General features: G+C 41.7%; 3 protein-coding genes across 8 annotated transcripts in view; 2 read left to right on the top strand and 1 right to left on the bottom strand.

Moving 5' to 3' along the window:
• taok3a (TAO kinase 3a) overlaps positions 1 to 9,056 on the top strand; it is a 58,945-nt gene extending 49,889 nt beyond the window's left edge. For 4 of the 5 annotated variants that reach the window (XM_017427895.3, XM_017427896.3, XM_017427898.3 and 1 more), the window contains exons 15-21: positions 979 to 1,215; positions 2,352 to 2,480; positions 3,214 to 3,417; positions 3,907 to 4,146; positions 4,534 to 4,746; positions 5,011 to 5,193; positions 7,992 to 9,056. In XM_017427895.3, the coding sequence (XP_017283384.1) occupies positions 979 to 1,215; positions 2,352 to 2,480; positions 3,214 to 3,417; positions 3,907 to 4,146; positions 4,534 to 4,746; positions 5,011 to 5,193; positions 7,992 to 8,153 (1,368 nt within the window). In that variant the 3' untranslated portion in view covers positions 8,154 to 9,056. Of the gene's footprint in view, positions 1 to 68; positions 196 to 978; positions 1,216 to 2,351; positions 2,481 to 3,213; positions 3,418 to 3,906; positions 4,147 to 4,533; positions 4,747 to 5,010; positions 5,194 to 7,991 lie in introns of those variants that run through there. The other variant, XM_025008489.2, reaches the window with a different exon arrangement.
• A 355-nt stretch (positions 9,057 to 9,411) lies between these two features.
• On the bottom strand, positions 9,412 to 11,445 carry pebp1 (phosphatidylethanolamine binding protein 1). Its single transcript, XM_017427789.3, has 4 exons — positions 11,019 to 11,445; positions 10,302 to 10,411; positions 10,123 to 10,223; positions 9,412 to 10,008 (listed from the first exon to the last, which is right to left on the bottom strand). Exons 1-4 carry the CDS (start codon positions 11,151 to 11,153, stop codon positions 9,791 to 9,793), a joined length of 564 nt encoding a protein of 187 aa, XP_017283278.1. The 5' UTR covers positions 11,154 to 11,445; the 3' UTR covers positions 9,412 to 9,790.
• A 1,397-nt stretch (positions 11,446 to 12,842) lies between these two features.
• Positions 12,843 to 22,117, top strand: vsig10 (V-set and immunoglobulin domain containing 10). 2 transcript variants are annotated; one of them, XM_017427767.3, is made up of 9 exons: positions 12,844 to 13,139; positions 13,224 to 13,514; positions 14,837 to 15,142; positions 16,033 to 16,287; positions 18,422 to 18,706; positions 18,923 to 19,039; positions 19,164 to 19,176; positions 21,211 to 21,347; positions 21,433 to 22,117. In XM_017427767.3, exons 1-9 carry the CDS (start codon positions 13,088 to 13,090, stop codon positions 21,501 to 21,503), a joined length of 1,527 nt encoding a protein of 508 aa, XP_017283256.1. In that variant the 5' UTR covers positions 12,844 to 13,087; the 3' UTR covers positions 21,504 to 22,117. The 2 variants fall into 2 exon arrangements, with proteins under 2 accessions (XP_017283257.1, XP_017283256.1); XM_017427768.3 differs by lacking the exon at positions 14,837 to 15,142 and having other exon boundaries at positions 12,843 to 13,139.
• Positions 22,118 to 23,291: the final 1,174 nt, after the last annotated feature.

The raw sequence follows: 23,291 nt of genomic DNA, 5'->3' as shown, positions 1-23,291 counted from the left end.
GGGGGGGGGGGTTCTCAGGGTTGCATCGGAGCTCGGGCAGGGTTCTGTTGGGCATAGGATGCTGCACAAGGTTCCTGGATGCTGGTGCACTTGGCTAAAGCCACCATCATGTTTGGCCTGAAGAGCTCAGGTGGAAATTATGAGAAGATGCGGAGTGAATACTACTTGGATCCTGAGAACCCGTTCTGCCCTCAGGTTGGTGGGTCAGGTATAGGTGTAGATTTAAAAACACAGGTGTTGAAGGAAGTAATTGGACACATGTCTGTGTTTCTTACCTTAGCTGAAATTTGGTTTTATAGCAGCCATTTGTTGTTGTTTGTGCAACTGCTTGGCTCAGGAACGTTTCAGAACGTTTGCGGTTCCCAGATCTGCGTAGAGAATGTAAGTCCAAGGGTTCGATGAAAGAGCTTTTGTTGGGCTCTGCTCATGCATTTGTAAATATTTTTTTTCCTGGACTTTGTAAAATTAGCAATTCTTGACAACTACGCCTGCACGGTATAAAAAAAAACACTTGTGATGTGTGATATTATTGTTTAATATTAAGATGAAGATACAAGTTGCAATAAATCCACAGTTTTCTTCACTATCTCTTCTGATATCACCGTCATCTAAACCAGCTGTGGGCATCAAGGCCACTGAGTCTGTTGAATTGATTAAATATATTATAAGTTTGCAGAACATGAATGCATGATAAATTAAATATAATGGTCTATGATTTATGGCAGTCCTTTGTAATTTTAATATTGCGCTCACTGATATTGAGATGATGATGATTTTGGGGTATTTTCTGCAGGTCGACTGACAACAACAAAAAAAAATGTTATTAGATTTTAGAAAATATAATGTAGCTCAAATAATTTACCAAAAGCTTGCGGGGATGTTAAACATTGCTGCTTCTGTGCACCTCATACATTGATATTCTATCCTTTACTTCAGCTTCAAAAATCAAATATTCCTGTTTTATCTCTTCCTCTGCAGGTGACCAAACAGATCCATGAGCATGAGCAGGAGAGTGAGCTGCGGGAGCAGATGTCGGGCTACAAGCGCATGCGACGGCAGCACCAGAAGCAGCTGATTGCCTTGGAGAACAAGCTCAAGGCCGAGATGGACGAGCACCGGCTCAAACTGCAGAAGGAAGTGGAGACGCAGGCCAACAATGCCTACATTGAGCTGGAGAAGCTGGCCAAACGCCATGCAGTGCAAACTGAGAAGGAGGTGGGAATAGTCATGGAAGTGCAATAAATTATATTACAGATAATCATTCTTACATACAGCAGGCAGCAGTTGGCAGGGGAGCAAAGTTGGCTCTGGAAATATTGTCTTGTATTAAATCTACTGTAAGAAACTTCAAGTAGTTCATACTGACATTAAAGGCTTCAGACGACCTTTATACACTGCTGCCGCCCAGTGATACATACGATAAAGCAGAAGAGCAGAACTGGGTCACAGACTGGTAGACTCTGGGAAAAACAAGTTTCTTATCTCTACAGTTTGCAGACAGTGTGTCCAGCCAGCTAAGGAGATAGTATAATTTGTTCATTAAGACAAGCACGTATTCCTAAACGGCTCAACTAACTCATGTTAGAAGTTAAAAATATAGTAGTTTTAAATCAAGAACATCTTTTTTTTTATCCACACCAGTACCTAGTGTCTTTAGTGGGTTAAATTGTATTTAAATTTTAAAAAATTGGTATTTTATTTAAAAAAGGGGGGTTAAAAAAGGTTTTTTTTCTTGACTGTATTTTAAAATCCATGATATTCACTTTGCAATGATACAACTGTAATATCTCATGCTTTAAAGGGACAGAAAAAAATAATTCACTATCAAAAGTGTGTTTAGATTTGGGTTGTATCTTGAAGCTTGTTTTTTTTTTTTTTGCAAGTTGCAAATAAGGCTTTTTGCAATAAGTAAAAAGGACTATTTAGTATTTGGCAGAATTTTTTTTTAATCAATGGCACTCTATGAAGTTTGTGAGAAAAAATAAATAAATTCAGTTGTGACCCTGATGAGGTAGGTTAAATGTTTTAACATTTTTAGCCATGTAAAATAAATACATTTAGTTTTGTTTCCAGATACTGCATAGAGTGCCTTTGGTATTGTTTTTCTGTTGACTACTTTTGACTAGTTTTTTTTTTTTTTACAAATATGTAGTGCTTTTTTTACTTGAATCAAGAAGCCTTATGTGCTGCTAAAAAAGTCCATGTACGTGAAGCATCGAAAGAGCCTCTATGTGAGACTTATACAAGAACCCAGCAGCACTTCCAAGTCTTAATCTTTTGTCTTGTGTTTCAGTGTATTTGTTCATGTAGCGTATCAAACAGCTGAACATGTCACCCCTGCGCTCTTGCAGATGAAGACGGCCCTCACAGATGAGAAGAAATTCCAGCAGCAGATTGTGGCCCAGCAGAAGAAGGAGCTGACCACGTTTCTGGATAATCAAAAGAAACAGTACAAACTCTGCAAGGAGAAGATCAAGGAGGTTTGAGCTCGTTTGTTTGCCTCCCTCATGTGTAACACATGGTCCTGTTTGCTGTTTACTGTTGAGTCAGACCTCCTACACGCAAACATGCACATTCAGTCCCCTCCAAAGTGGAAGTTTTGTTGAGTCACTCAGCCTACTTACTATGTACCTACACAAGAATATACACACAAACGAGGAGAACTACAAGTCCACATCTACACTGGATACTTAGTGCCTCCACAACCTTGAAACAGAGTCCAGAAACCGCTCCTCTGGGCTGGGAGTGTGATGCAGTGTGTTTTCAGTTGGAAGATAAGTGACCAAAATTAGGTCAGCACAGTTAAAAGAGAGCGTCACTGGCAGGGAGAGATATTTCCCACCAACTAAGGGATACAAAGAATTAAACACCACAGAGAGCGGGGATCAGGCTCGTGTATTAACAGCTTTAGTGAGAGTTTAGATTACCTTAAAGTCCATAAAAATGAAACCGGATTGTGAGGGGGAATTGACAGACTGTTTCCCTTTTCTTTGTCAGCCTTCCTCTGGCTATAAAGGTCATCGATTGGCTAAAATAAAAGGTTATTTGGAGTTTGCAAAAAAACTCTACAAACACTTGACAACATGGACTTTTATTAAGACTTTTGTTTCACATTCATAGCATGCGTATATTCTACACGCCTGTGTTTTGCTTCCATGTCGTCATCGCCACCGCAACCCTCTGTCTTCATTCTTCCCTTCCACCTTTCCTCAGGAGATGAACGAAGACCACAGTACCCCCAAGAAGGAGAAGCAGGAGCGTATGTCCAAGCACAAAGAGAACATGCAGCATTCCCAGGCTGAGGAGGAGGCCCACCTTCTGGCACAGCAGAGGGTTTTCTATGACAAGAACTGCCGCGCTTTCAAGCGCAAAGTCATGATCAAGAGGCACGAGCTGGAGCAGGAACAGATCCGTGAGGTGTGCAAGATGTACTTAATTTATGTGTACAAAATGAGTTGTAGAACCCTAGCATGCCCCTTGTTTTTATTGTTGTTTGTAACGTTGGATGGAGAACCCACATGACAGTTTTACAGCAAGCAGCAGCGATGAAAACACCCACTGTTCCATAAGCAGATTATTAATGAGCAAAGCAAGCCAACTATGTCATAATCTGAAAAGCTGTTGTGCACAATAAATCTGGAGTAAAGTTTGAGTTGAAAAGCTTCCTATGGAGAAAACAAAACAAACTCCAGAAGTGTTTCAGTGGAAAATGAAGATTTATTGTACTTTATTTATTTCAGTGGTAATGCCAGTTGTGAGCTTGACAAGAATAAACAGTTGATTTCTATACATAAAAGTATGCATGCCAAATTTAAAACAAAATGAATCAAAACACTGATAAAAATGGCTCCATCTATGAATCCTAACTCATCTGTCTGTCCTCCTTTTCCTTCATTTGTCCTTCAGGAGCTGAACAAGAAGAAGACCCAGAAGGAGATGGAGCACGCCATGCTGATTCGCCACGATGAGTCCACGCAGGAGCTGGAGCAGCGGCAGCTGAAGACCCTGCAGAAGCTGAGGATGGACCTGATCCGCCTGCAGCACCAGACAGAACTGGAGAACCAGATTGAGTACAACAACAGACGAGATCGCGAACTCCACCGCAAACACGTGCTGGAGCTCCGGCAGCAACCCAAAAACCTCAAAGTGAGTCACCGCAGAGACGGTACAGGGTTTGGTTAAAAACGTGCTGTTTTTTCTGGTACAAAAAAGGGTGATGGGAAATTTTTCAAATGCCTTTTTATTAATAGAATTCACTGACAACTGGGATCAACCTGTTAGATGGTGCAAGCAACAAGCAACATCTTTGGTTCTTTTTGAATCTGCAGTGATGCAACCTAAATGTAATAAATTAAACTGGAAAAAGGGTGTAAGAACTTCTCTGAATTTCATTACATTTTAATTTACTTTGGACTGCATCAAAGTTTGACATTGTGCTTTGGGCTATATTAGACCTTTAACCTTTAGTCAAGTTAAAGTTCACTGTTCTGCGATCTAGGCCCTCGTCTTATCTGCCTCTCTGCCATCCACTAGGTGTTGGAGCTGCAGATAAAGAAGCAGTTCCAGGACACATGTAAGGTGCAAACCAAGCAGTACAAGGCCCTGCGCCACCATCAGATGGAAGTAACGCCCAAGGCTGAGCACAAGACGGTGCTCAAAGCCCTGAAGGATGAGCAGACACGCAAAATGGCCATCCTGGCTGAGCAGTACGAGCAGAGCATCAACGAGATGATGGCCTCACAGGCGGTGAGTTGAGATGTGAAAAGAAAGAAGAGCCTGAAGTTGTTTTTCTCTGGACCTGTTGCTTATGCTGTTTTGTCCATATCTCTTGTCCGTGTCACCTGATTTATTCTCCAACCTTTGCTTTTCCCCTCCCCGTCCGCTGCCTTTCCATGTCCCCTCTGTTCCCGTCGCTTTCCTTTCATCCCTTCTCTCTCTCTCTCTCTCTCTCTGCTCGCCTCTCTCCGTCTCCTCCCTCTCCCGTTTGCTGTCCATGGTCGGCTGTGTCAGCTGCGTCTGGATGAGGCCCAGGAAGCCGAGTGCCAGGCCCTGAGGCAGCAGCTGCAGCAGGAGATGGAGCTGCTCAATGCCTACCAGAGCAAGATCAAGATGCAGACCGAAGCGCAGCACGAGCGCGAGCAGCAGAAGCTCGAGCAGAAGGTGTCGCTGCGCCGAGCTCACTTGGAACAAAAGGTGTGCTGCAAAAAACACACTTTATTTTAAACAGACCATACATTTTTTATTCCATGCAATCTGAAGGATTCAGGTAAAAATAGCTCCACTAATTACTTTAGATCCGCTGAATCCTTCCACCCACACAATGAAAATAATAAATTATCTTTTAAACAACAAAAAAAACAGTGTATTCAATTAACTTATTCAATGCATATGAATGTATATATTATACAGAAAGTTACAAAGAAAAGAATGTAATTTAATTAAATTTATAAGCCACCTGAGGACTGACTGGGTCTACATGACAGCTGCATTTTGTCATTAAAGTATCCAGAAAGCTCTGTCTGTGTAATCTGCTGCCCAGTCTTGATTTTTACCTTGCATTCCTAGAATGCTTCTTGACGTAGATGGAAATCTAGTGAGCTTTAAAAGGAGCGTGCATTGCAGGCAAACAATCTGAAAAATAACACATCTGTGGTGTTTGTTTAATCAGACCATAAGGCTCTGAGGCGTAAACAAGTTCAAATAAAATCTGTTTTGTTAAAGACCGGCCAGCAATTTTTAAGATTTTAATACTATTTGTTGTCTTTACCACATCTAATACAACTTGATGTCAGCAGCTTTTCCCTGCTTGTTTATTGAAAATAATCTCTAAAATCATTTTTGACTCAAAATTCAAAAACATATCTTTAACAAAGTGACATCTATTATATCCACATATCTACACAAACACTATTCTTATTACAAAAGCTAAGTCAGAGTATTTTAAAGCTTTAAATCAGTTGTGTGTTTATTTGTAAACAAACACAACCAGTAATTTGTTTCTATACAACTGATGCACGTTGATGCTGAGGTGAACGGATCCAGATGCACATTTACATCCACATCAACAGGCAGTGCAAGTGTGACAGGTGACCCAGAAAGACACTCACATGTTCGCACACACAGATTTCCCTCGCCACAGGTGGTGGTGACGGTGGCATGACTTTCTGCAGGGTGCAGACAATCATTTCTCTCCCACGCATTCGTAACTGAGCTGAAATCTTTAGTCAACAACATTGTTCTCGTATTGCAACTAATATTCTTATTTTTCAAACATTACAGTTATTTTAATATAACACACAGTTCATAGAGTTTGCTTATCAGTCAAGCGTTTTCTAAATAATTTGGTTTTTTTACGTCCAGTCTCTTTTTTTGTATTCCCAAAATTGCTCTACAGATTGCTGACTTCTTTATTTGCAGCTGCTGTACTGTAGGTTGTTAGGTTTATTGTTATTTTGTACAGATTTGACACTTCCATCAGTGTTTGTCCTCTTGTGTGGATAGAAGATCCTCCTGATGGAGACGACCGTCGTTTAGGAGTAGTTATTAAGGCAGCCTGATGAGGTTACAACAGCAGAGCACGCCTCCTTCCAAACTGACCGACGTCATTGCTACAGTCTAGTAGACAGCACTCCGACAACAAAGGAAGAGACCTCTGAAACGCTGCTCTGATCCAGTTCTGCTGGTTCTGGTGTGGTGAGCTGTGGGGGTCTGTTGCCATCTCCTGGCAGCAGCCGGGTTTGCACAGCGGTACCAGGATGATGTCATGGTTTATGAAGGACTATTGTCCTTTGGTGCGGTTCGTGGTCGGAGTCTGGAGGTATGTGTGCATGCTCAGTAGCTGGACAAACTGCTGTACTGCGCCATGCGGTGCGTTCGTCCGCACCTGTGGATGTGTGTGTCGAGTCGGTGTGTGTGTGTTTGGCTGAAACAAAACCCTGCACCACGAATGCAACTTCCATGCAAAGTCTGCATTCATTTTCCATGTGTCACATCGATAATCACATCGTTAATAACGTCGGGGGATTTAAAACGGCTACACAACACAGATGTTAGTGACGTTTTCAGGCTGCAGTGGATCAAACTGCTTTGTCTGCTCCCAGAAGCAACTACAAACAGCAGCATTATCCCAAACCTTAATGTCCACACATTTAAAGATCCCACACAGCCGACATAAAGAGCCACCAGAATTTAACCTTTGCTCAGATAGTTGGTTTCAGTTTGTCAGAATGGAAACCTGTTTAAATATTTCTTCATGTGAGGGAGCTGTTTGAGCAGCACATAAAAAACTAGAATCGTTTCAGGCGACACATTTGATCCAAGCAGCACAACCCAGCTCCTTCCCACCGCAGGCAACAGTGGACTTTTTCATCATGTGACTTTAATTGGAGATTTCTTACTTCAGAAAGGAAAACATTACCTTTTTATAAACCAGGTCATAAACTTCTGTAGAAAACAGCTAATGATTTATAAAGAGAAAAACTCACACTGTAAGTTTAATAGAAGGCGGATTGTACAGCATCCTCCGGAAACAGCCGAAGTGACTGAAAATAGATGAAACGTTAAACTGGGCAGCTGTATTTGTTTACCTACAGCCAGCCTAAAGTAGGCCAGTCAGGTGACTCAAAAATCTGCTGAAAACCAGAAGGAAGCTTATGTTTGATTTCATTGTTTGCAAAGTGTACCTTTTATTACACCTGTAGAAAAACATTTTAATAAAATCATTCAGTATAAAAGTTACGGTTCCTGGTGTTGCACCTGCCGGGTCGCTGTCATGTCCCACTGCAGCTCTTTAATGTAGAGTTTACTCATCTTTAATATTTGTGTCAGACAAACAGACACTTTAATATGTGAATGAGTGATGCCTATTTAAAAAGGGATGTTTGATTTTGGAAATAAACAATGCAAACTATGACAAGAATAAACAAATGAACCTAAACAACTCCAATAAGGCTAACATCTAAACTGTTTTCCCGCCTCTCTCTCCTCCTCAGATTGAAGAGGAGCTGGTTTCCCTTCAGAAGGAGCGGACCGACCGGATCAAACACCTGCTGGAGCGCCAGGAGCGGGAGATCGACACCTTCGACATGGAGAGCATGCGCCTGGGCTTCGGCAACCTGGGGACCTTGGACTTTCCCAAGGACGACTACAGATGAGGAGGGAGGGGGGGGGTGAGAGTCCCCGGACGTCCAACCCTCCTCTCCTTTGAGCTGACCTGGCCCGACGGCGCTGGTTTTCACCCAAGCCGACGCCTCCAGAACGAGCGCTCCGCTGTGTTTTCTGGGCCGGTCAGACAGGGTCAATGGCAGGTTTGAGAGCCCCCACATCCACCTAGACTTCCTCCCCCTCTTGTGGCATCACAAGATGCCAAAAATAGAAAAAAAAAGTCTGTAGTTGTCATGTTTTTGTAAGATTAATGATAACATAGTCAGTGTTTCTTGTTTCTTGTGCAATGATAACACTTTTGATGTGACTGAAAGTGGAAGTCAAAGGAAGGAGGAAGAGAAAAACGAAGGTAGATCTAATAGAAATCACTCTACAACAATGCATTTGCAGGTGATTTCTTTTTTTTCTGTTGTTGTTAGTTTTTTTTCTTTATTTTCTTGATCTTAAGCAGTGCAAAAAAAAAAAATCAAATCTCTTGAAGCGATAAATCAAACAACCAATCCTTCCGCAGCTCTTCGTCTTCGCTGCTCCTTTCAACACTTTTTGGTATTTATTCACGAGGACATTTTTAGGACAAATTTTGAATAATTTGATACTTTGAGAGACAAATTTCACAATGTTCATACAGGTACGCAGATTCTAAATGTGATTCTTTCAGGTGATTGTGATGACTGAAGCGTACTCGATGTATCCATGTGATTTCACTGCACTGGCAGCAAATGTGAAATATTAAACCATCTGTGCGACGTGTGAACTCCCAGCTGGCACAAAGGGCTTCACGGGGAGGGCAGGGGGACTTGTACTTTGTGTATAGATGGATTTATGGAGAGCTTTTACTTATTTTCATATTGTATTTTAACTGTCACACAAATTAGAAATAATTTTTAAAGACATTTTTCGTCCTCTCTTCTTTTCAGATCGTATTTGAGGTACAGTCATTATCTTTTTTTTTTTTTTCTTTTTTGCTTTACACAACTCTCAAGCTGTGTATTTTCTTACAAACCAGATCAGTATGATGCTTTATTATTGCATGCACTTTATTTTTTTTCTCCCAGGTTTAAAGAAAGCATGAATCTGTCAGAGCTTTTAATTATATTTGTAAATAAAGTGCTCATCACACAAGATGTCTACTCTAAATTTATCTTGACATCTGAGTGCCAGATAAATATTCCAATAAATAATCAGGTGGAGGATTAAAGGTACTCAATGTAAAGTCATGGAGACTGAAATAAGAAACAAAATCTGCAGTATTTTTCTCATATTGATGTTTAATGAAACAAAGGTTACTAACTGCAGTAAATCTCTGCAGAGTGCTGCTAAATACTTCAAATTTATTCTGTTACCCATGAGTCAAATTCAGTTCATAACTGAAGTCATATTTTTGGACAAATTTTCAAAACTAAAGCTAATATTTAACGGAAAACACAGGTTTATTGCAGGTAAATAAAAAGGATTTCATGAGGTTTCTGTTACACAGCTGTGATAAAACTGAACATTTTTTAGTGGCACAAAATGGGCCTTGTTCTAAATATTTTCGCCTCCATGCAAGAATGTAGATTCTCCTGTAGGCCAGCAGCCTCGGTGGGATTTCCTAGTTCTGAGCCCTCTCGAGTAAAGGGGCTTTCCGCTATTTTCCAGACAGCTGCTCGTACAGCTTAGGCACGTAACTGTCCCACTCGGCCTGGAAGCAGGTTCCTGCCACCGGCGCTCCCAGGTCGTACTTCTTCCTGAAGGCCTGGAGCTTGAAGCTGCCGCGGCCGCTTCCGGAGCGGTTGGTGAGGACGGGCTCGGAGCAGGACAGGCTGCTGGGCTGCTCGTACACCAGCCACAGGTACCTGTGGAGACCTGAGGGAGAGACCATCCGGCACGGTTTAAATGTTGCAGGAGAAAGGCGGAAGAACGGTCAGACTTTAAACCGTAACTTTAAATGTGTTGACAAGATGTCATGTCTCGCTGTACCTGTGCCCTTAGGAGGACCAGCGCCCACGTAGTCTGACATGACGCAACCAGTAGACACGTCGTTCCCCTTCACGTTGACCAACAGAAAGTGGTGCCACTCCCTGCAGAGACCAGAAACTGTCCAGTAAATCGGATCTGACGGAACAACGACCGGCACTTCAAAATCCATTTCCTCTCACCTGAATTTGGGGTTTTTCCTGCTGGGGGCGTCAGGATCGGTCATGGCCAGGGTGTACAGTTTGCTCGAGTCGTATCCTTCCCACTCGATGCAGGTGGGTCGGTTCTGCACCTGCAGAGGAAAAGGGAAGATGATCTTTGCTGCTGGAACCTGTTCTCTCTTCTTCACGTTCAACCGGCTGCCACCAAACTGACACGTGCATTAAACTACTTAAATGTGATGTTCTGCACTTTCTGAAAATTACTGTGTCATATTTACTGGATTTCAGTGAGACACTTAACTGGAACTGACTTTTTATTATTATTATTATTATTATAAAGGTCCCAGTACTAACTCTTCTTTAAAAATCATGCTTTTAATTAGTCTTACTCAACAGAAAACTTGCTTTAACGTAAACCCGGTCCTTTAAAAATGGTTAAGTGAAAGAGCTGAGCTAAAATGGGGTGAAGAGGCAGACAAACTCCAAACAACAACTGTTAAATGTCTTCAAAAGTAATTAAAACTAGCATCCACTTGAGGGCGCTGTTGGACGTATATTGAAGCTGCACATAAACTGAAAGAATCTCTACAACTGCAGGCATGATTTGATGCATTATGTAACCCAGTTCACTGTTGAAAATAAGATGAAATATAAAATACGAGTGTTATTGTAAAGAAAAGGCGATTTACTGTTGATCGTTGCGCTGTTAGCTAACTAGCTGCTCTGCTAGCTCCTAACCTGAGTTGGAGTGAGCACTTTGCCGAGCTCGTCGATCTCCACGGGACCGTATTTGACTGTCAGAGGCTTCGCAGGCTTCTCCTCAACCTCCTGCAGGGCGAGAGGCCCGGACCACTGGCTTAAATCGACGGGCATTGTAAAAGATGCAGTCCGTTTGGAGGCGGCGCGATCCGATGTTGCAGGAAATTCTGCTCCCCGTGGAAATCTGTCCCACCCCCCGCTGCGTCGGGAGCGCGCACGGCAGCCAGAGAGGCAGATCCGACCGTCTTTACGGTGGTAAAACGACTCCACATAATCGTGTCAACAAGTCCTTAACTGTATTTATTCCTCTCATCGTGGACAATAACTCCTGTGAATTTGAAAACATTTGCTTTGTTTTTGCCAGCTTTTCACGGGGAACAGAATTTCCTACAACACCAGACCGCTGCTCGTGTTGCCTTCGGTGCTGCGTTCACGTACCATCTGGAAGATGTGGCAACTGTTAGAGCGCGTTCAGGCAAACTCTTGGCCAAAATAAAACGTTTAGTAATAAATTAATAAAATGCGAACAAATAGATGAGAACACGTTCTTGTTTGCGCTTTGTGAGGTAGCCATTCACAAATTGATTTCATTGTTTTATTTTTTAAAAAAAGGATTCCACATTAATAAAAAAACAGAAATATAAATCTTGTATAAAAAGGAGCTACATCAGATCGGAGAAATATTTTACATTCGTCACGTTAGATCAATAAAAAGATAAATCAACAAATCTGTGATGTTTCTTATGGTTGGCAAATTGTAGGAAACTGTTCTTTCCCATTAAAACTTGTGCACTTGAACTGGAGAAATCGCAGCAGCGACGGGTGGCCGCCAGGGGGCGCCGTTGCGCCGCCACATCATGGAATTTGATTTGCTGAAACAAATGTCAATCTGATCTCCTGTCCTCTGTGTGTCCCTCCTTCAGCCCACAGTTCGGCTGACACACTTTCCATTTTCAGAACAATAAGTCAAATAAAAGTGTTGCACCAGCCTTTAAAACGGTTTCAGATCTTATCTTTCTGCACGCTTTAATTCGTGTTCTACTCTGCAGAGTCTTTAAAGGAAATGTTCGTTTTCTTCCAGCTGAAGGAGAATCAGCAGATTTTTCCTGAACCTTTTCCTCTTTTCCTCACAAAACTAAAAATCTGATGGGTTCATCTTTTTGATTAACTTCCAGTTAGCCTTTGGATACATTTAGCTTTTAGTTAACATTTTTTTCTGCTTTTAGCTAATGTTTTTCTTTAAGCTTTAACAACTCAGTTTCAGCTTCGTCAGTAAATTTCAGGAAAGTTATTCAGCACTCAGCATTCCTGTAGCTAAATGTTTTCCCAGAAAAATGCAATTTCTCTAGTTTCAACAGACGTTCATCTACTTTTACCATGAAATAACTACTGGATTGATTTTTTATTTGATTAATACTTCAGTATTTTAATCTGTTTTTAGGATTTAATTAAATTCTAATGGTCTGTGTTATATTTATGAAGAATTAAAACAAAAAAAAGGTAATCTAAAACATCCATATATATAATTATTACAGAATACAGATTAGGCTATAAATCACTTTAAACCTTTAACTGGTCACTTTAAACTGTTGTATTAAAGGTTTAATATTCTTATGTTGTATATTTCCCTTTTCTAAATGTATTTATACAATATTTAATGCTTTGGTGGGTTGTTTTTAGTCCTACCTGACTGTAAATATAAGAAAACATCAGTCATCAGCTTGCTGTGTATCAACAGAAATTGTGTTACTGCGCCTTTAAGAAGGTGAGCTCCAGATGTGGTTTATTCCTGAACACGTTTCCGGTCCAGCACGCTCGTGTAAACAGAGCACGGAGGTCCGAACCTGCCGCAGAGACCCAGAGAGGTGCTTCATCATGTCAGGCGGGTCACCTGTGCAGGTAACGGTACCGGTGCCGGGGTCGAGGCTCTAATGGCTTCACAGGTGCGCTGTGTCGCGGGCACGCGCTCACAGGTGAACTAGTCGGACAGGTTTGGACCAAGAGCCTTTTGTTCATTTAGTTTCCGAGGGCGATGTTGCACAGTTAACATGAATATAGTGGCGACTGCGGCGCTCCTGCAGCTGTGTTTCTCTGCCACAGGTGAGTTCTGAGCCTCAGGTGAGTCCAAACCAATCCTCGTGCAAGTTTGTCACAATTTTTTTTTTTAATTTTATCTCGTTTCAGCCTCAGTTTCGGATAACGACCCCACCGAAACTCTCGTGACAGCCGAACCCGGCGACGCTGTCGTACTTCCGTGTTACACCGGCGGCAACGGAACGCCGTCGCTGACGATGTGGACGAAAGATGGACGGGAGGTCGGCGGAGCGCGTGACGCCGGCGCGCGCGTCTCCGTGCATCAGGACGGGAGCCTGAAGTTCCGCGAGGCGGTGTCCGAGGACCGGGGCAGCTACCTGTGCAGCTCCACTCTACCTGACGGCACCGTCTTCCGGGCGCGTGCGCTGCTTCAGATAACCAGTAAGTGGATCCCGGACCGGTTCTTCCACGTAACCGGCAGGTTTGGTCACGTGACAGCAGGTGTCCAGGCGGAGGACAGGCTGGCTTTAAATCCAGTTTACTGGTTTAGAGTTGTGTTCACACAAAGCTTTTTTTATTTTATTTTTTATTTAGACTTTAATAAATTAACTTCTGTTTGTTGAGGGGAAAAAAATCATGTTTTCAGCATTATTGATTAAAAACCAAAAACAACTTGAGAAACTGGAGTTTCTGTGAAAATCCAGCCTGAACCCAGAGCTGAAGCTGGGAGCGAAACACTAGCTACATGCTAAGAGGAGCAGAACACTATCTAAATGCTAAAAGGAGCAGAACACTAGCTACATGCTAAGAGGAGCAGAACACTAGCTACATGCTAAAAGGAGCAGAACACTAGCTACATGCTAAAAGGAGCAGAACACTAGCTACATGCTAAAGAAGCAAAACACTAGCTGCATACTAGCTAAAAGCTAAATGTAGTAAAAGCCTAGCTGAACCTAGCAAAAAGCAAGCTAGAAGCTAAACGTAGCAAAAGGCTAGTTAAAGGTAGAAAAAACACTAAGCATAGCAGTAGGCTAGTTAAAAGGTAAAACAAAAGACTAACTAAAAGTGGCAAGCAGCTACTTGTAAGCTAAAAGTTGCAAAAGGCTAGCTGAAAGTAGGGAAAAGACTAGCTAAAAGCTAAACTTAGCAAAAAGCTACTTAAAAGTAGCAAAAGGCTAGTTAAAAGTAGCATAAGAAGACAGAACTAGAGGAAGTATCCTAAAGTAGATTTCAAATAAAATGTATTTGAAGGAATTGAAGACACCTCTGTTTATTTCTGTGGAGAACATATTTGTAAATAAAGTTGTCTTCTGTATCCTGATGTCTAATTATTGTTGAATTTATTGTTTTTATCAGGGATTCCAGCCCTAAACTTATCCAGATTTGAAGCGTAGAAGTAGATGATTGTAGTGTAGTTTACTACAGAGACCCGCGGTGAGGAGTCCGGGTCCAAGTCGGCAGCCATCCTGCTCCTCAGGAGCAACAAACAGATCATATTTAAAGACTGTTTCACATGAGTTCATCGATCTTTGCAGCTGCTTGGTTAAAGGTTTTGCTCCAGAGGGAATCCATTCCTTACAGAAACACTAAAATGCTGATTGTTGACCTGCAGTTGTCTGTTTTCACTGAGTGCTCATCCATAATTCTGCTTTATGAACACAAAGAGTTGTTGTTTGTTGCGTATCCTGCAGTAATTCTTTCACACTCTGGTGTTGAATGAGATGGAGCTCAGTTAAAAAACACAGCACTCATATTTATTTCAGGTGCACCTAGTATTACAGCTATGCACATTTCGTGGGACATTAGGCTTCCCAACGGGACACTCATCATCAATCAGGGCACGCCTGTCTCCATCCACTGTGAGGCCTCGTCCTCCCCGTCCCAGCAGCTGAGCTTGACCTTCAGCGGCGCTCCGTCCGGCAACAACACGCTGAACTCCACCTCACGGTCCTCGCTGGACTTCAGGATAGAGAAGGTCCAGCGCAGCTCGCAGGGGGTTTATACCTGCAGCGCCGTCGACACCGTCTCCAATCTGACGGCTCAGAGGAGCGCAGAGCTGCTGGTTTATAGTAAGTAGACTGAGAAACGGGACTTTTACATTCATATTTAATCCTTAGTGCACATTTATTGGGTGAGTTTAGGGTTAGCCATCACTAGCAGTGAACTGAATTTAAAGCATAAGTGTGTTTAAGAAACTTTTAACAGCAGCTGTACGGTATTTAAAACCAGTTGTTTCTTCTTTTTATTGCTTTATATTAAGCTTTAGTGTCTGTTTCTACAAACAGTGCTGATAAACAATTTTAACCAAAATGCAAATTCAAAAAAATTCCTGATTGGAAGAAGGAAAAAAAAAAAACAAAAACGCTGAGTCATGATCCAACATTTTAGCACAAAGTGGATGTTTAAACACAGAAAAATGTTGCATATATCTGCTGATGTGCAGGACAGACACTCATCAGTAAAACTGACTGTTAAAGAATGTTATCTGGCAGAGAAAGGGCACATTTTTTCAACTTTGACACAACCATTTTTTTCTAACTTCCTGCAATTGTCCGTGGCTTTTCTACATGAAGGGAACTCCCCCCTTCCTACGAAACCACCTTGTTCAACCTGATTCTTTGTTGTATTCTAACCTGTTTCTACATTTATTCCTAAAAAGTGGCGTTTGAGCACACATTTCACAAATGAATGTAGAAACCAGACAGGATTAGGATCACGTTTGTCCTTTGCTGTGTTTCTTTTGGGGCATAACGTCTAAAAAAGCAGCTTAAAGATTAAAAACTGTGTGTTCAGGTCAACTTTTAGCACTATTAGCTGTGTATTTGACAGTTTTAAAAGAGTTTTGTCTGGATTCTCCTCCCCTGCAGAAACAGGGGGATGTCTGTAAACAAGTTTATTATTTGTTTTATGTAATGCTTGGTGCGTTTCTCCTCCTGACTGCAGTTTTTGTTTGGTTTAGATGTGCCGGACACACACCCTGACTGTATGTGGGTCCAGACTCAGGACCTCTCCCGCATCCAGCTGAACTGCTCCTGGTTCGGAGCGTATCCCCCCCCGAAGCTGCGCTGGGGGGAAGCCGGGGACTTCCTGGAGTCGGACAACCTGTCCGTGGTGCTGAACGGCTCCCGGGTGACTGACGGGCAGAAACTGAAGTGCACGGCCACGCACCAACTGCTCAAAAGCGGATTGGAGAAGTCGTGTTTGCTCACCCTCAGTAAGTCAGCTGTGTTACGGTCTGAGGAATGCAGCCGGTGAATCTCTGACGGGCTTCCAGCTAACGGGGTCAAACAGTGACTCTGGAGAGATAAAATAGATGTTAAAAACAGAAATTTAAAGCTGCAGCATCTAGAATAAAAAGGTTTGATTCAAGAGGAACAGAGAGGTTTTTGTGAGGAACATTTAACAGCAGTAGTTTGTGTTTAGACTGTAGAACCCTGGATAGAGATCGACTGATAAGTTTTTCTGTTGATACCGATGTTTAGAAATCAAAGCGGCCGATTTCAGCACCAATAACTTAAGTAGCAATATATTTAACAACCCTTAGAAGAACTTGTACACCTAAAAATAATATAAAAGGGCATTCTCGCTTGAAAACACCTCTAATCTGTGGGCTGGTTGTTGCAGCCACTGTTAAAAAAATATCCACAGCCTGATTTCTGCAGAAAGTGTCACAGAGTTTAAATTTACAGCATCAGATCTGCAGGTGTGGCACTTTCCTTCAGCGGTTTGTTTTTCGTTTTTCTCTCCGTTGACACACCTGATCTGAGTGTGTGACTGATTAACGGGTTTCTGCAGAACCTGAAGAGCTGCTGAAGAGCAGAGAAACAACTAAAACCTGCAGGATGGTGTTCCTGGAGGACTGGAGTTGGGGAATCACTGGTCTAGAGCAACAGTTTTATGAATGAAATGTTACCGTTTCCTGAAACCAGAAGCGGTGCTCTCTTCTGTCTGTAGGTTCTTACAGCTTGTTGGGAGATGGGGCAGACGTTTTTAAAAATGGATGTAAATTGCGAGAATGTCAAAAATGTCTACTGTAAACCTGTGGCCTAACAAACCAAACCTTCGAAGCTACGATCACCTGAGGTGCGTGAGAAAATATGCGCTGTGGGAATGAGAAGGCTCTGAGTAATGCAAAGTGGACATAGTGATGAAATGTTCCTGCTTCCTATTAGGTGACAGGTCCTTCCTGTCAGAACCTCATGACTACGAGTAGTTCACGTGTGTCCTCTGCGGAGGACATTTGTAGTCCTGAATATCTCCCACCTCCTGCATCCTACTGAATTAACTCCTTTTCCAATATAGAGGACATTTAGGGCTTTTCAATGATATCAAAAGTGAAAGGGTGAGGCTAATTACCTTACAAAGATTGGGGGAATTTTGTGTTTGGACCATATTTTTTGTCCTGGTAGTCAGGAGGAGTCAGGATGTTTGTATTGTGAAGCTAAACAGCGAGGGTTTTAAATCCAGGAAACCCAATGGTCTTAATCATTGTAGCCTGCTTATTGATCGTTACGTAGATTTTTGTTGTGAGACTTGAGGTGCCGCCGGAGAGGCACAGTCGCTTTATCTCATGACGATGTGAGGATTCTTCATGAGTCACTCTGTCGTCGTCACATGAAGGCCGCCTTCACCTTCTGAGACGATGACAGAGGAGTGTGTGAAAGTGAATGAGCAGCTTTTTATCTTATCAGTGTTCATTCAGGAATCTGAACGCCTGGATGTCAAAGTAATGATTCAACCATGAACACTTTTACATTTTTAACATTTTTGGTATGACAGGATTTACTGATCAGTTAAATAAATCAGTTATTTTAATTATTGATATCTAATTTTTAAAGCAAAATTGGTCAAAATAAAACTCGGTAATCTTATTTCAGTACAAAATATGTCCTGTTTCCAACTTATTTTGTTGAGGTTTGGAAGGCACATGCCTAAAACAAGAAATCTTTTCTTTACATCACAAAATTTGAAGTAATGGCCCCTCATGCTTGGAAACGAACTTCTTCTTTTTTATAATAAATATACAACCTGAAGCGTTTTTAATCTTTAGTTTTTTACAGCTAGCTTTCCTAAATTTCTTATCAATTTGCAAAAGCTTAGGTTTACTCATCAGATTTTTAATAAGACATGAAATAAATAATGTGTAACAGTGTTTATTTGTGATTCACTTTCTTCAGATTTAAGGAAAATTCAACTTTTTAAATTTAAATTAGAAAGAAGTTGACCAAATCTGCACTTACATCTGTTAAAATAACACAAATAAGTAGCTCAGCCTGTAAATATATACAGCCAGTTCAAAAGAAGGTTATAAACTTTTAACCTTTAGTTGTTTGTCTCCTTTCCTTCAGAGGCCCCGTTCCCTGAAGGGGACCCGTTGGCCGCGGCTATCGAAGGAACCAGCGTAACTCTAACTTGCACTGAGACCACCGCCGCCCCCCCTGCTAACACCACCTGGACAAAAGGGCTGCAGAAAAGCAGGATTGAGACCGGATCGAAGTACGTCCTGTCTGACGAAGGCCCCAGCTACAAACTGACCATCCTCAACGTCACCAAGGACGACGAAGGCTGCTTTTTCTGCCTCAGCGAGAACCAGCTTGGTGTCAAAGTGCTGGAAGTCTGTCTCACTGTGAAGAGTTGAGTTTACGACGAGAGCGGCGGGTTTATTTATGTGCTGTAAGGAGCTGACGGGTCAGCTGCAGTAAACAGAAAGCTGGAAACGCAGCGAGATGTAATCTGTGAGCCAGGCGCAGCAGGTGTTGGCTCCACGGCTGGAATGCTGACAAACCTGCTGCTCCACCCTGTTCTTTCTTCTAAATCCTGTCCTCCTCTTCTCTTATTTTTGTCCTCAGCATCCTCCTCCGCGTACACTGGAGGGATCATCGGCGTCTTCATTGCTGCTCTGATTGTTGGCTCAGCTGTAGTCGTAGCAAAACTTCTTTATTCCAGGAGACATGAAATCTGTCTGGGTAATTTCTGCCTCTGGCAATGTTTTACATTTCATATGAAGCCCCTAAATGATTATTCACAGGAACAGTAGAAATGACTTTGATTCAGTTGTACTGACATGAAATTATTCTTTTTGTATTTCAGGTGGAGGCTTCGGGTGAGTACCTCACTCTGCATGCTGTTTAAACCGTTCATCTCTTTACAATCCACCGTTAACATTTCACGCTGTATTTTATAGTTCACAGCAGAAATTAGTTTAACTCTGTGCAAGATTACTAAATAATTTGAAACCCTTACTCTCTCTGTCTTATTTTGTAAAGGTGATAAGCAGAATATTTATCCTTTGTTTGATTAAAACGACATTTTTAATCCCAGGTTTAAATTAGAAACTTGATGCATGTCACAAAAAGTGCAGAAATTTAAACATCCACCACCAAAGTCCCCCATTCTTTTTTTACAGTGTTAAAGTGTATAAAATGACACCTTTTTTTTTCTTTTCAGTATTGAATTCTCAGACTGCTCCTCTCTGTATGTTTGTTTCAAAGTTTCACACAAACAAAAAAATGCTGAAATCATCAAGAAAGAGAAAATCTCACATCCCACCAGCATGAGTTGTCCCTCCCTTCAAAAACATTTATTTATTTATTTAGACTGTGGGAGGAAACTGGAGAAAACCCACCCAAAAGGTCCCCAGGTCCAACCCGGGGCTTGAACCCAGGACCTTCTAACCACCGATCCGTCGTGCTGCCCGTTCATCAATGGGTGTGGCTCCTTATCTGTGTTTCTCAGACATTGGCCCGTTGCCAAACCTTTCTTAGAAAACGTGTTGCTTCTCAGAAAAATGACTTGATGCTTTTGTTTGCAATGCCAAATAAAAATAGCAGGAAAAATCAGCCTCTTGGTGCCAGTAAGATTTGTCTAACTCACACGTGTCAAACTCAAGGCCCGCGGGCCAGATCCGGCCCTCTAGTCTGGGACAGATCGAGTCTCTGATTCTTATTTTGCTTTAAAAAACTGAGCCTAATTAGTGAAGTTTTCACCTTACAGTGACTTAGAAGCCAACAATATATAGTTTTAATTTCTGTATGATCAGGTTCTTGTTGATGGCTTTTTAAAAAAAATCTGTTTCAATGTTAAAAAATTAATTTAAAGGCTAAGTGAGGTGTAAGAAATGACAGCTAATGATGTGCTTTTTGAAGTTTGATCTATTTGTCTGTGTTCATTAAAGTTTGTTCGCTCTAAATTCTGTATAATCTATAACTGGGAAAAGGTCATTGATATTTGACTATGGATGATTTGACATAATACATCTAAAACCAAGGTTAATTTATGTAATTTTTAATAAATATTCATTGTGATCGGCCCTTGGCTAGGACCAAATTTTTTATTTTGGCTCCCTTGCGTCACTGGGTTTGACACCCCTGGTCTAACTGCTCCACCTTTAAACTGAAATCTGACTCGAATGTTTTTATTTATTTATTTTAATTCTGAGAAGGAAAAAGGTTCGGGTTAAAAAGTGTAATTCCTTGAAGGAATGCATCCTGGCTGTTGTCTTACATGACAGAGTTTTATGCCAAGATCTTGTGCAACCTTGTTCATGAGATATTTTGCTGACAGACAGATAAACACAAAGGCAATTACATGATCACCCACTTTTCGTGGTGTCAGTGATAATAAAAAAAAAGAAAAGGTTAAAGTTTAAAGATTGCCACTTTACCCCCAAAAAACTCTCTTTAAAAATGTAGTCTTCTCAAGCTTTCATAAAAAGCAGTTTGGTTTTTGTTTTATTTTAGTATTTAACATTCATTGTAAAATGTTTTAAAATGTTGGAATTATTTAGCATTTGGTGGCATTCACCAACATTAACACCAAATATGTGTTTGCTGTAAGCACTCTACAAGATGTTTTGGAGGATTTTAAACTTTTAGAAGAGATTTTAAGTCATAAAATAGATGAAAACAAACCTGTTTGCACTCAGTGGTGTGAGGGCTGATTTCTGAGTTTTGGAAGAATTTGAAACCTTGTTTGTTTACTACTTCACTGCATTCGCTTGAGTATTACAGCATTTATTTATTTTTTTAGGTTTTTACAAACCTTTATTTTGATTGGTTAGCTTCCAGACGTGGTGTTCTCCTCACACATGAAACAAAACGTGAATGTCAAATGTCAAACTAACTGTTCTGTCCTGCAGGGACGAGGACACTGGAGACGTCCTGAGTCTGGTGGACTCGGACGATGAGCAGATATTTCAGGACACCGTCCCCCAGCTGCCTCCAGTAGTCAACGGGCGCCACCTGACGCTCGTGGAGGTTCATCGGATCCCCTCCAGTACGACCTGACTCCGGCTTTTCCCCACAGTTTGTTTCCACTGAGGCTTTTTCTTTTAAATAACTGAGTTTTTCCTCTTCTTCAGGTGATCACGATGAGACAGAACCTGCTGACAGGAGCCCACAGCAGCCAGAGGACACTGAAGAGCCAGAATAACCGGAGGCTCTTGTAACATTTTAGCTGTTTTTTTTTTTTTAGATCTGTGTGTTTTTAGAAAATTTAGATTTGACTTCTGACGAGAGTGAGAACAGAATTGAGTAACCTGTAAGAAACAGCGTTGTAAATGTTTGTAAGCTTATGTTTATGATTGCTTTTGTACACCACATTCATTTAGTGTCTTTTGGGGTGTCTTCAGAGCTGTGCAGGGACGTCTGACTGTCCCAGTCCAGAATGAGACTCTGCACCGAAACCTGGAAAATAAAAGTACGTCTCAGTCTTTCTGTCAGCGGCAGTTTTGTCCCATGAGACACAGACTGACTCACGTTGACATGATTTAAATCCAGGACGGTTCACAATAAATTTATCATCTGGAGCAACACAAACTAAAAGCAGAGATGGAACAAATAATCAACGACTCGATCCGTGGAGATTTCTTCTTCTGCTGATGTTGCAGCTGATTAAGAGTATGAATCTCGATATCTGACTTGTTTTGTTACACTGAGGCTTTCTTCACCTCCTAAATGTGTTTGTTAGACAAAGTGAAGATGTAAATGACATTTTGTAAACTAAACGCTTATTTTTGAAAATAAATATAAAATGTTCAAACATTACCACTGCATTAAAGTGAAATGAATGCTTCAAATAAGGATTTATTCACAGGAGACTTCACCGACCTTCTTTAAGGGGAACATTTAAAGCTGACGAGACTTAAGTAAATTAAATGTAAAGTTTATTTTTTAAGGAATTTTCCATTAATAGGTGGTATTTTAAATAAGTAAAACAGTGAAAGGAGAGCCTGCAGAAAACCTGAGCTGTGAGCTCAGACATGAATCATTTAAAAGGCTTCAGTTCAATGAGCCTTTTAAAATGTTTTGATGCTTACATTAAGACAATTTATTAAAATTATTCCCTCTGGCTGCTCTCAAATGGTTGTAGAAGCTTGCATTATAAAAAAAAACAAACAAACTGATTAATGTCAGGACATGCAAACAAGTAGGCTACATTTAAATAAACTTCTACTTTATGGCTCCATTTCAGAGAGGAATGTTTTATGCTAATCATAGATATAAGATTGAACATGCTGTTAATCTTAGACAATAAATGCATTTTGCGGGGGGGTGCTGTGTCACTTTTAAGGGTCCGTCTGGTTCTGTAGAACCAAAGCCAGAACTGTGACCAAAGTGGAGCTCGTTCTCGGTGAGGGCTGTCCTCTGCCTCACATCCTGTTTGTGGAGTTCATGGACTGGATCTCACGGTGGAGAGGGGGGTCAGGTCGGGGAACCTCAGGGTCTTGTCTGAGGTTGGGATGAGAATCAGTACCTCTGAGTCTGCGGCCATGATTCTCATTAGGAAAAATGCTCACGTATCAAGGAGTCTGGTTTAGGAGTGATGGGAGGTGGACCAACGGATCGAGGCCCTGATCAGTCATGAGAGGCCGGTGTGTCTGAGCCGAACAGCAAAGCTCTCGATTTACTGGATCCGTCCAGGTTCCAGTCCTCACTCATGGTCATGAGATGTGGATCACGGCAGAAAGAACAAGATCCTGGATGCGAGCGGCTGAAATGAGCTTCCTGTGTGAGGGTGGCCGGGCTCGGCCTTAGAGAGAAGGTGAGGAGCTCCTCTGCATCGAAAGAAGTCAGCTGAGGTGGTTCAGGTGCTATGCCTCCCTCTGGAGAATTTCCAAGCTGGAAGGATTCTTCTCTGGCCTGGGAACACCTTGGGATCTCCCAGAAGGAGCTGGAGAAAGTGACATCTGGATTTCCCCTCCTTATCTTGTTCCCACCG

Source organism: Kryptolebias marmoratus, linkage group LG1 (genome assembly GCF_001649575.2).
Source record: "Kryptolebias marmoratus isolate JLee-2015 linkage group LG1, ASM164957v2, whole genome shotgun sequence".
NCBI lineage: Eukaryota > Metazoa > Chordata > Actinopteri > Cyprinodontiformes > Rivulidae > Kryptolebias > Kryptolebias marmoratus.
The sequence above is the reverse complement of the archived record's forward strand: the minus strand, read 5'-3'. Positions and strand labels throughout refer to the sequence as shown.

What these genes read in the sequence shown, in the direction of transcription:
- pebp1 (XM_017427789.3), bottom strand. Translation starts at nt 11,153, where the DNA reads ATGCCCGTCGATTTAAGCCAGTGGTCCGGGCCTCTCGCCCTGCAGGAG. An exon ending in AAGTGCTCACTCCAACTCAG is followed by an intron (nt 10,412 to 11,018) that starts GTTAGGAGCTAG and finishes TTTCCTCTGCAG; the next exon opens with GTGCAGAACCGACCCACCTG. An exon ending in TGGTCCTCCTAAGGGCACAG is followed by an intron (nt 10,009 to 10,122) that starts GTACAGCGAGAC and finishes TCTCTCCCTCAG; the next exon opens with GTCTCCACAGGTACCTGTGG.
- vsig10 (XM_017427767.3), top strand. Translation starts at nt 13,088, where the DNA reads ATGAATATAGTGGCGACTGCGGCGCTCCTGCAGCTGTGTTTCTCTGCC. An exon ending in CGCAGAGCTGCTGGTTTATA is followed by an intron (nt 15,143 to 16,032) that starts GTAAGTAGACTG and finishes TGTTTGGTTTAG; the next exon opens with ATGTGCCGGACACACACCCT. An exon ending in GTCGTGTTTGCTCACCCTCA is followed by an intron (nt 16,288 to 18,421) that starts GTAAGTCAGCTG and finishes CCTTTCCTTCAG; the next exon opens with AGGCCCCGTTCCCTGAAGGG.